This window comes from Lepidochelys kempii, chromosome 2 (genome assembly GCF_965140285.1).
Source record: "Lepidochelys kempii isolate rLepKem1 chromosome 2, rLepKem1.hap1, whole genome shotgun sequence".
Taxonomy (NCBI): domain Eukaryota; kingdom Metazoa; phylum Chordata; order Testudines; family Cheloniidae; genus Lepidochelys; species Lepidochelys kempii.
In genome coordinates this window covers 210,152,897-210,165,558 of record NC_136381.1, presented here as the reverse complement: position 1 = coordinate 210,165,558, position 12,662 = coordinate 210,152,897, and the positions used below count along the sequence as shown (strand labels likewise).

Below are 12,662 nucleotides of genomic sequence, written 5' to 3'. Positions count from 1 at the left end.
CAGGACTCCTGTCTTGAGATGGCAAACACCACAATCACAGTAGCTAGGCTTGCAGCATCTGAAAGGAACAGTCAGAATTTTCTAGCCAGATGAAGACTGGGAGGTGTGGGGGAAGAGGGAGAAAAGGGGAGAGACAGGGACCACCCCTCATTTCTGGTCACTACTGCTACACTGTAACAGCCAGTGAGGATTCGACATCAGTAACAGACAAATCCTCAATCAGAAGGGCAGATAGAATGGCTCAGCCTGTCTTCTGAATGCTTCCCTTAGAATGCAAGTATCATCTCCACCCGCTAACTCATCCATGCCCCCCGTCTCACCCAGATACTGGCTAAGCATTTGACAGCACTGGCAAAAAGGCTGAGCTGGATACAGAGCTGAGGGACAGCTCATGCATCCTCATCAACTGTTCCAAATAAACATGGAACAAGAGAGGAGAGTAGATGGAAAGCTGTGGGACTCCAAATGACACCACCTTTAGGAATGAACAGCAATGGCCCACCCAAAACAGCTCGCAGGGAGCACACAGCAAAGGAGGAATGAGCCCCCTGACAGCAGCCCTATCCACTCTTGTATCCAGAATTTGATGTCCTGCATTTATTCAGTCTACTATTTTCAAAGTTCAAAACATTGTCTTTCTTGAAAGAGAGTTTTCTTCTGGCAGAAAAAAAAGGCACCAGCCCTTTTTCAGCACTGACTGCAGGCCAACATTAAATACAAAGAACACCAAGGCATACACGTCTGAGCTGTTTGATCACAACCTGAAGAAAACTAACTTGGCAATTTCCCCCATGTTTTGATGACACAAAATGCAGCGTCCGAAGTTCATTTCTGAACTAAAACAAAGACATTTTATTTCAAAACAATAATGCTTTTCAAGATTCCAAACAACTGCAAACAGGTTTAATATCATCTCAGTCTTGTATTACAGCATTACCAACACACATGCTGTCATATATTTCTGCTAATGCACACTTCAACAAGGCAATACACTATAAAATTCAACTACTGCTTAAGCAAATGGTGCTGCAGCTGAGATGTGGCCAGCTTTATATGTTACTATCAGCCATAGCTTGTAAACTAACCCTACTAAATGCTAGCTTTATATTTAGTTGCATTGCAGTAGCCCCCAGATGCCTCAATCAGGATCAAGGCCCCACAGTTAGAAGCACTCTATAAATACACATGAAGACATGGTCTCTGCTCAGAGCAGTTTGCAAGCTTAGAGCTTTATTAATCCTAAACATATCCTAAATATGAAACCAATATCAGTTGTTGAGTCCCAATTGTCCATAAGCAGATTCATAAAGCCCAGTTCTCATTCATGTTCAGACTGACCACCGCTATCTTAGTGAAATCAGAGCTCATTAATTTTATAGCCATTACTTACCACTTGAACCTGTTTCAAGTAGCAAACTTCAGCTGTGCCTCGAAATCCAGACAACTGAAACTCAACATCAGTCAATAAAAGAGAAAAGCCATGTGTACCCTTTCAACAGTTAATTTTCATGACAGAGGCCTCACAGAGCTTTTCTTTTTAAATATATACACACGCACCTGGCTACCTCTCCGCTTTGTGGTCTCTAAAAGATGAGACTTCATATCCAACTACCCAATCATAGTTAAAGGCCTAACCACACTTTCTATCAGGAACCATAACTTGCCCTTTGTAACCTGCGAGTCCACATTTTAACATCCACAACACATATTCTCTACATCCATCTGTTCATTAGGCTTCTACCCAATACAAGTACTGACAGCTATGCTAGAGAGTGTACTACAAATTCCACACAACCCTTCATTATTCAAAAGTTGCATCCAATATTCAATTATTTGTTTTCCTCTCCCCATGCATAACAAAGTTTGTTCCCAATGGACCAGTGACTGGCTGTCTTATCATTGTGTCTATTTGTGATTAACCTTAAAAATTTTAATTTTTATTTTAATAAGTATTTTAAAAAGGAATATATATAGCAGTACAATAGCAGCAAGACAGTTGCTGCACCTACCTCTAAGGTTAGCAACAGACATGAAACATTCAAGAAGTCATGTCACAGTTTCTAGATCCAAAACATGGATTATACAATTCCATGGGGTCTTTTCAGAGACACTTTGTTCTAATATTCTCAAAGCCATGCTCTGACACGTGACAAAGTTTAAATGTGGGTCCAATATCTTTTATTCTTTTGCTGCTAAACATTCACAAATTTTACTACAAAATCATTAAGACAGAATTTCAAGGCAAGATGGACTCCTAAAACATGGAAGTTTTGAAAAGAAAGGAAAATTAAAACAGCAAATTTGAGGAGCAACTCAATCTCTGCATCCTTGATGCACTTCCTCTTAAAGGAAAACTGCTTATGTCACATGTTCCACAAGTGAAATTAGTTTAGACTGCATTAATTAGCAGAAACACTTAAATTCTGGGGAGCAAGATGGAATTACTGAATTATGGGTTGGTGCAAATATATCACGATGTACTGTAAGAAGTAAGAGTGCATCTCAACTGCTGCTTACAGTTAGCCACAAGGTGGCAGGAATTTCAAAGTAAAAAGAGCCCAACATTTCTGTATGTTTTTTGTACTGTTGTGGTTAAGAGCAGAGAGTGAAAGAGCATGCCTATGCCCCAGATCCGAGAACGGAATATCTGAGATGTCTCAAGAAAGACACTCCCTCATCCATCTTGGAAAGGCAAAATTATACATTCATTAATATGACTAATGTAATACAAAATGTTAATACAAAGGCAATCTTCTCCTCTCCAGTAAGTGAAATTATAAAAAAAAATTTAAGAAGATTAAAATATGATAGCTGTGGATTAAAAGATGCCAAAAACTGTAGATACAAGCAAATAAATCAACAGGCAATGGATGCTAAGTTAAAAAAAGACAGAATAATTCATATAATCAGAATAAGGCAAATGGACCATTTCAAGTTACGCATTTATTTAAAAGCGGCAGCAACTTTCCAACTTACAAAACAGGGGAGATTTTAACCAAAATTAGCAAAAATCAAGAGAGCGTATACCCTCAGGAAGTAATGAAAATGCAAGGGCAAAAGCAGGCCTCTAGGTTTTTAGCAATGTTTTTACAAGCCTGATACAAAGCCCACTGCCAGAAAATGAGGGTATTTATTGGAGTCAGTGGGATTTTGATCAGTTCCTAAGAGAGATTTGTGGTAAATAATTTTACCCAATTCTGAATTCACATGTCTTCAGGATTTCAAATATTAAAAAAAGCAGGAGAGAAAGTTGGTGTACAACTGACAGCAAATTGAGGTAAAGAGGAGAAGCTTTCCTGATGTGCAACTGAACAGAAGCAAAAATATACATACTACTTTACAGCAAGATACGCTGAGTTCAGATTTATGAGTTAAACTATAAAAACAAAGTGAACAAAAATATACTTACTGTCTAGCCTGGTCCTTATTGGCATATGTTACATTTACTACTGCAGTCTCTGTGTCAGTGTTCACTAGAGGGGAAAATGCAACAGAAGAAAAAATTAAGTTCACTTCCCACTCACTTCACTCTCTATAAATCTGAAAGCAATTTGAGTTTAGAGCGTGTGTACCTTGCTCACAGTTCTCCACTGTTCCATATTGAGCTAACAAACTATCCAGCACCTATCAAAGGGAAAAGAAGTTACAAATTTGAGTTTCAAAATTACTTGACAAAACGGCACCACCTGTCTTTACACTATACACTAGAACTTGTAAATTGTAGAATGCATAATATTCAAAAGAACTTCCCACTTTGGGCTTGTGGATGGAAGATATTCATGGAAGGGTGCATGCAGTTTGTTCCTTTCTTCCAACCCTCCCAACTTCAAGATCTGCATCTGAAATCTCATATTTGGTTTTTCCTGAGCTCTCATCTACATGAGGAGATTGACAAAAATAATAAGCTATTCTACAATAACTATTCTGGTCAAATTCCCCATGCAGACAAGCCATGGATGACCCAGAAACGGCAATCACTTGACAACCATGTAGAAGTCATGGCGGCCTTGTATTTTGGAAGAAGGGCAGGAGGAGAAACCGGTATGGAGAAAGATTAAGCAGAACCACCACAATTCCAATTAGCTCCTTGTCTAATAACTAAAGTTTAATTTCGAGCAATCACCTTCTCTATAATCATAATGGAAAATATTGTCATAATTTTAGAAAAGGGTGAGAAATTATAAAATATTCCAGTCAGAGCCACTTTTCAAATATATTTGGTAAAGTTAAAAGTCTCAGTTTTCATCCCATTTTTCTCCATATCAAAATTCTTTAACCTTTTCCTAAACCTAAATTGTTTTAAAATTTAATTTTCTTCCCATTAAGAATTTGTTGAATAATAGAAACAACTGTACAGCAGTAACTGGTATAGGCAAGCAATCACATTATTATAGTTCATCAGATTTTAACATTTTATCTCAAGTCATAAATCCTGTTAAGGTATTAAAGCAATGCCTAAGCAGTCTACAATTCACATTGAGCAACACAAACTAAATCTGCAACCTATCAGGTGTCACATACACCATTTTCTCTACAAAGTCACTTAATGCAAAATATGTAGCATAATACTGATGAGGGGAGGAAAACCATGTGGTATGAAGAAAAAATCCACATGCATCAGAACAGCACAGCTCACAATTCCTATAAACCTCTAACAACCACAACTAAGAAAACATGCAAAATAACTGGTCTTTAAAATAAAATAAAGAAGACTTCAAAACATGGTATGTTTCAATGAGAAATTAAAAGTGTACCAAGAAAAATATGTATTGATGTACTTTAGACATTTAGTACAAAGTAAAAAACAATTCTGAATTGAACTGCAGTTCATTCCTTCCTCTGCCATTTATTACATAGGAAATGTATGCAGACACTTGAAATGTAACTTTTCTAGCCAGACACATAAATGGCAGTACAGAGTTCCCCAAATTTAGTCATGAAGCACCACCTTGAACCGCAGTATTTTCCCTTCTACTTCATTTAGAAACCATTAAAGAGTTTTCTGACAGCACTTGGTCTATTACACAATAGTTAAAAGTTTAAACTCTTCCTTCATACAACTAGAAATTTGTTTAATCTGTGTAATCAATTTAAGCAAGCTCCTTTTGGGACAATCCTGTAGAAATTGGAGAATTCTCTGAAACCCATCTGAAGTTCCAAAATTTAAAACTGATTCACACTAACTTTTTTTAAATACAAACACACTACTACTAGGTATCACTGATGCTAAGACTTCAGAAGGGTTAAAAAAGGGATCTGACGTTTATATAAGAAATATATATATGCAAACTAACTAACTAGAGTAAATGTGAAAGAGTCATGGGATTTTCTGACGACACGCTTTAGGACACAAACCAGCTACTCACGCTCTGCCTGGGATTAGAGGAACTTCTCCCCTAGATAATTTATGCAATAACTTTGCCACATTAGAAATAAGTGGAATATCCAGAGCACCCATTAGCTTCAGTGTCCCACTGTACTAGGCACTGTACAAAATGCAAAAGCAAAGCAGGCCCTTGCTTCAAAAACCCTCTAAGTGTTTTTCTTGTGATAGGATAGTAGACTAGAAAGTCCACTGTCTGATAAGGCAATTTCATTTCTATATTACATCAACACCACTGCAGTGTCACTGACTTGATAGATTTCAGAGTAGCAGCCGTGTTAGTCTGTATTCGCAAAAAGAAAAGGAGTACTTGTGGCACCTTAGAGACTAACCAATTTATTTGAGCATAAGCTTTCGTGAGCTACAGCTCACTTCATCAGATGCAGTCAGTGCATTCAATGCATCCGATGAAGTGAGCTGTAGCTCACGAAAGCTTATGCTCAAATAAATTGGTTAGTCTCTAAGGTGCCACAAGTCCTCCTTTTCTTTTTACTGACTTGATAGTTAGATTATTTTATAGTACTATTCTGTTTTTTCACAAGTTTACATTTAAAGTTACAATTAAACTCTGTAATGATCAGCCAAGTCAAGTTCACCCAGGTACAAAACAGCAACATCTTACATTTGAATTTTTGTTTTTATTTTAACCATTTGTTATAAGAACAGGACTGAAATTCCCAGTGTTCTGTACAGCTTTGCAGAATAAAATTTCTCCAATATTTTGTAAACTGGTTATAGGTGTGTGTATTAAATTTGTGTCCTGTCCCAAAGATTTTTAAATATACACCACAATTCAGAAAATGCCACCAGCTTTTGAGGGGAAGGAAAGCTCTGAAGGAGATGGGGAAATGATGTTTCAGAGTTATAGTTAATTTATTTCATTCTAACAGCACATAACTGACACTACTGTCTTTAAAGATACTGCTTTCTTCAGGGGGAAAACCAAAAACTCCTCTTTCATTTTTTTCAGAATGTTGCCTACACAACACTAAAAAACAAAACAAAACAAAAAAAACCCCACGCAACAGGAGCTTCTTATTCATTCTAAGAAGTCACATCTGAAACATACAACACTTTTCTGATTAATAAAGATACCCATCCTGCACATTTAGCATCCCACCCTCTTCACCCAGGTTCCTCTTTACCACCACTCACCCCTGTTTCCCTTCTGTGCTGCCACAAACAGGGACAAAGTCAGTTGTGGTTTGAACACACTCAAGTAACTTGAGTTCCCTTTTTCTCAAAATAATTGCTTTACCAAACAGATTTAAGAAGTTCCCTCAAAGGACTGGAAGCAGATCTAACATCCTTTCAGGAAAATAGTAGTAATCTTTTTGGGTCAAAGAAACATGCCATCATGATAGCATTGTCTTCATTATAAACCTTTATTTTCTTGGCCATCTCAGTCTCAATCATCCTTAATGTCTTGCTGCTTAACACTGAAAGATTAACACCTAATAAAATTGTATTTAACTGTATTAGAAAAAAATAATAGCAGCTGTTGGTGTGTGTATCTGCTGAAAGAGAGAAGTAGCCCCTTTACTACAATTCTCTCCAAAATAATACTTCACTCTTGTACTTTTCGCTCATCTTTGTTTTGTTTTCCCTCCATATGTTTTTATATCAACTCTAGTTTCTATTCCCATCCTTCCTCTTCCAGATTTACTTCCCACTCTCTGTTTTGCCTTACCTTCTCCCTCCCCCCCTTAATTTTCATCCCTAAAACCCAAAGCCTCTAGTTCTGATGTAAAACAAACATGTTTTGTTTAAGCTGCTCTTCTGCAACACTCTCTCCATGTACAGCCTTGTTGGGCAATCAGAACAAAATTCAAAGCCAAGTTGGTGGTGCAGCCGCAATTCTGATGAGCGGCTGAAAAGAAAAGTTCATTTGTATAAATATTTAATCTAAGCTAAAAGAAAAAGTCATTCCTTTTCCTAAAGCCCTAGTTCCAGCATGTGTCTAAACTGGGTCTCCCTCTCTTGTTATAGCACAGATGTGTCTCTCACAAAAAGCTGAAGCCTTATACTGTGCGCTTTCATTCATCAGACTCTAAAGCCAACTCCAGCTTCATTATAAATACTGTTACCATACACCAACTGAGCCCCAATCATAACTGTTTTATAGGCTGCTCGACAAGAAAACGTCACTCTTGAGTAGCAGTGTAACTCAAATTTACAGTTTACAAATATTTCATTTCCCATGCAGGTTTTGCCTATTTCTTCATTCAAAGGATTCTACTTCTAACTAACTAAATTGTTCAGCTGAACATAGGACTGGGCACTTTCAGAGCAACATGGTATTTCACGCAATTCTTATTGCTCTAGCTCTCGGCCTTGTATTGTGGTATGGCAAAGCAAATCAGCCTCAAGATGTCAAGACCACAAGCAAAAGAGGATTAAAGAGCCACATATTTCTTATTTCTTCCACCAATGAGCTGAATTCTAACATTAACTTCTGAATTCTTTTCTTCTCACGCAGAGCAACTAGATTAGTTTGTCCAAATGTCTTTCATGAATTTGTTAACAAACGTGCTTACAACACAACCAAAATGGCAAACAATGAGGTCAGCACAGATGAAAGGAAGATGAGGGTCATACAGTATGACCATGTGGGGATTTTTTATTTTTTTGGTTGCAGGCTCTTAATAGATAGAGGGATTCCAAGGGTCAAAAGGGATCATTGTGATCATCTAGTCTGAGTTAGAATTCAGCGAGGGAACTTCCCAAACACTTTGTAAACATTCCAGGAGATTTTTAAAACAATCAGGGGGAAAATGAAGTTGTTTGTAATGTGTCTTTGAAAAAGGAGTTGACAATGAAAGCTGGTGAGGCGAGAAAGAGGTGGTGATTGGGGAGGAAGGGAAGACAAACAGGTGAGGGAGAGACTGGCTCAAGGTAAACACACTTCAGCCCCTAAGGCTAGGTCTACACTTCTGTTCTGCTGGCACAGTAATGTCAGTCAGGGCTGTGAATGTTTGTTTTTTTAACTTCTAAAACACAGCTCTTTTGCAAAAGGCCTAGTGTGGCCAAAGTTATAGTGGTAAATAAGGTTTCAGAGTAACAGCCGTGTTAGTCTATATTCGCAAAAAGAAAAGGAGTACCTGTGGCACCTTAGAGACTAACCAATTGGTTAGACTCTAAGGTGCCACAAGTCCTCCTTTTCTTTTTAGTGGTAAATAAGTGCTTTTGGCACTATAACAGACTATGCTAGGAGGACTTTTCCAGCATAGCTATATGGGCAAAACTTAAGTGCAGACAAAGCCTTAGTAACAAACGATAGCCAGAATATAAAAAGTCAGTATCTTCAAAGGGAGATTATAACGAGAGGTAGTCCTATAATACAACCTTTGCAGGGTTTTAGGTTAGAATCAGAGAATCATAGAATATCACGGTTGAAAGGGACCTCAGGAGGTCATCTAGTCCAACCCCCTGCTCAAAGCAGAACCAATCCCCAACTAAATCATCCCAGCCAGGGTGTTGTCAAGCCTGATCTTAAAAACCTCTAAGGATGGAGATTCCACCACCTCCCTAAGTAAACCATTCCAATGCTTCACCACCCTCCTTGTGAAAAAGTTTTTCCTAATATCCAACCTAAACTGCCTCCACTGCAACTTGAGACCATTACTCCTTGTTCTGTCATCTGGTACCAATGAGAAAAGTCTAGATCCATCCTCTTTGGAACCCCCTTTCAGGTAGTTGAAAGCAGCTATCAAATCCCCCCTCATTCTTCTCATCTGCAGACTAAATAATCCCTGTTCCCTCAGCCTCTCCTCATAAATCTTATGCTCCAGCCCCCTAATCATTTTTGTTGCCCTCTTCTGGACTCTTTCCAATTTTTCCTATCCTTCTTGTAGTGTGGGGCCCAAAACTGGACACTACTCCAGATGAGGCCTCACCAATGCTTAATAGAGGGGAACGATCACGTCCCTCCACTTGCTCGCAATGCTTCTACTTATACAGCCCAAAATGCCGTTAGCCTTCTGGGCAACAAGGGCACACTGCTGACTCATATCCAGCTTCTCGTCCACCGTAACCCCTAGGTCCCTTTCTGCAGAACTGCTGCCTAGCCACTCGGTCCCTAGTCTGTACTAGTGCATGGGATTCCATCCTAAGTGCAAGAATCTACACTTGTCCTTGTTGAACCTCATTAGAGTTCTTTTGACCCAATCCTCTAATTAGTCTAGGTCCCTCTGTATCCTATCCCTACCTTCCAGCGTATCTACCACTCCTCCCAGTTTAGTGTCATCTGCAAACTTGCTGAGGGTGCAATCCACGCCATCCTCCAGATCGTTAATGAAGATATTGAACAAAACCGGCCCCAGAACCGAACCTTTGGGCACTCCGCTTGATATCGACTGCCAACTAGACATGGAGCCATTGATAACTACCCACTGAGCCCGATGATCTAGCCAGCTTTCTATCCATCTTATAGTCCATTCATCAAGCCCATACTTCTTTAAACTTGCTGGCAAGAATACTGTGGGAGACCGTATCAAAAGCTTTGCTAAAGTCAAGGAATAACACATCCAGTGCTTTCCCCTCATCCACAGAGCCAGTTATCTCGTCATAGAAGGCAATTAGCTTAATCAGGAATGACTTGCCCTTGGTGAATCCATGCTGACTCTTCCTGATCACTTTCCTCTCCTCTAAGTGCTTCAGAATTGATTCCTTGAGGACCTGTTCCATGATTTTTCTAGGGACTCAGATGAGGCTGACTGGCCTGTAGTTCCCCGGATCCTCCTCCTTCCCTTTTTTAAAGAAGGGCACTACATTAGCCTTTTTCCAGTCATCTGGGACCTTCCCCGACGGCCATGAGATAATGGCCAATGGCTCTGCAATCACATCAGTGAACTCCTTTAGTACTCTCAGATACAGTGCATCCGGCCCCATGGACTTGTGCTCATCCAGCTTTCCTAAATAGTCCTGAACCACGTTTTTCTCCACAGAGGGCTGGTCACCTCCTCCCCATGCTGTGCTGCCCACTGCAGTAGTCTGGGAGCTAACCTTGTTCGTGAAGACAGAGGCAAAAAAAGCATTGAGTACATTAACTTTCTCCACATCCTCGTCACTAAGTTGCCTCCCTCATTCAGTAAAGGGCCCACACTTTCCTTGACCTTCTTCTTGTTGTTGCTAACATACCTAAAGAAACCCTTCTTGTACTCTTAACATCCCTTGCTAGCTGCAACTCCAAGTGTGATTTGGCCTTCTTGATTTCGCTCCTGCATGCCCGAGCAATATTTTTATACTCCTCCCTGGTCATTTGTCCAATCTTCCACTTCTTATAAGCTTCTTTTTCATGTTTAGGATCAGCAAGGATTTCACTGTTAAGCCAAAATGGTTGCCTGCCAGCTAGTCTTTCTACACATCGGGATGGTTTGTTCCTGCAATAGCCAGCTCTCCTGGACTCCTTTCCCCTTCATGTTATTCTCCCAAGGGATCCTGCCCATCAGTTCCCTGAGGGAATCAAAGTCTGCTTTTCTTAAGTCCAGGGTCCGTATTCTGCTGCTCTCCTTTCTTCCTTGTGTCAGGAACCTGAACTTGACCATCTCATGGTCACTGCCTCCCAGGTTCCCATCCACTTTTGCTTCCCCTACTAATTCTTCCCTGTTTGTGAGCAGCAGGTCAAGAAGAGCTCTGCCCCTAGTTGGTTCTTCCAGCACTTGCACCAGGAAGTTGTCCCCTACACTTTCCAAAAGCTTCCTGGATTGTCTGTGCATTGCTGTATTGCTCTCCCAGCAGATATCGGGGTGATTGAAGTCCCCCATGAGAACCAGAGCCTGCGAGCTAGTAACCTCTGTTAGTTGCCGGAAGAAAGCCTTGTCCACCTCATTTCCCTGGTCTGGTGGTCTAGAGAGCAAACTCCCATCACATCATCACCCCTGTTGCTCACACTTCTAAACTTAATCCAGAGACTCTCAGGTTTTTCTGCAGTTTCATACTTGAGCTCTGAGCAGTCATACTGCTCTCTTACATACAATGCAACTCCCCCACCTCTTCTGCCCTGCCTGTCCTTCCTGAACAGTTTATATCCATCCAAGACAATACTCCAGTCATGCGAGTTATCCCACTAAGTCTCTGTTATTCCAATCACATCATAATTCCTTGACTGTGCCAGGACTTCCAGTTCTCCCTACTTGTTTCCCAGGCTTCTTGCATTTGTGTACAGGCACTTAAGTTAACTTGCTGGATTGTTGGTTGCTGGATTGTTGGGGTTTTTTGGTTTGTTTTTTCTTTTTTTAAGAAAAGCATTAACACCTTAGACGTAGTGTGGAGAATAAAACTAGGAAATTAAAACCCATTAATCAGCATGGAAGCTGCTTAAGAATATCCTTGGTTGGATACCACAATCTGGCGGGGGGGGGGGGGGGGGCAGGGGGTGTTGCTTCTAACTGTTTTGGTTTTCACCAAGACAGAAAGGTAAGTTTAGATATTTTTTTTTAAAAGTAGTGACCCAATCCACACTATGCTGATACAAATTGAAATTTTCACAGATAACATGGAGATTAAAAGGTCTAAAATTGATATTTAAAAGCAAATGAACAAGAGATGTACAGATGGCCAAATTGGCAGCTCCATTTACCCTTTATCTACAGTAAAAGAAAGCTAATTTAAAACAAACCCAGGCAAATACGTGTTTATCCAATGTACGATCTGTCCAACTAAATGCCTCAGGATATGTGTTACTTTATAGTCAATTCCCCGCCCCTTCAGCTATCAATGTCTATGATTCAGTGCACAAATAGATTACCATCTGGGATTAAGAAGAACTCACCATAAAATATTGCAGCACAGACAGGACCCTACTTTAAAAAAAAAAAACAACCCACAAATGTGTTTGTTTATTTTAAAGGTGAAACCATTTTCCCAGAACCTCTTTCTCCAAGTTTTGATAAGTTTCAGAGTAGCAACCATGTTAGTCTGTATCCACAAAAAGAACAGGAGTACCTGTGGCACCTTAGAGACTAACAAATTTAATAAATTATTTAATCTAATAAATAAGCTTACGGTCTAATAAATTTGTTAGTCTCTAACTTTTGATAAGTATGTCCAGGTAAAGGAGTTATCACCTGACAGCTGGGTTGCTGGGCTGTTGTGGAAAGCATTAGTATGACTCTAAAGTCACATCTATCCATCTGATCTCATGAGGAAGAACAGAATCCAAGTGCAAACTCTATTTACTGCTCCCACCACCTCATCCTTGTAGATATCAACATGTAACTAGATGTAACATTAGGATCCAATGCTAAATCTGCTATTCATACTGCCCAAATTATGCTGT

The 12,662-nt window shown here is 39.7% G+C and overlaps 1 protein-coding gene across 2 annotated transcripts in view; it reads right to left on the bottom strand.

Moving 5' to 3' along the window:
* The window catches only part of IGF2BP3 (insulin like growth factor 2 mRNA binding protein 3), a 167,596-nt gene that overhangs the window by 69,798 nt on the left and 85,136 nt on the right, over window positions 1-12,662 (bottom strand). For both annotated transcript variants that reach the window (XM_073333722.2, XM_073333723.2), the window contains 2 exons: window positions 3,573-3,624; window positions 3,410-3,473 (listed from right to left, as the gene is read on the bottom strand). In XM_073333722.2, coding sequence (XP_073189823.1) covers window positions 3,410-3,473; window positions 3,573-3,624 — 116 coding nt within the window. The remainder of the gene's footprint in view (window positions 1-3,409; window positions 3,474-3,572; window positions 3,625-12,662) is intronic.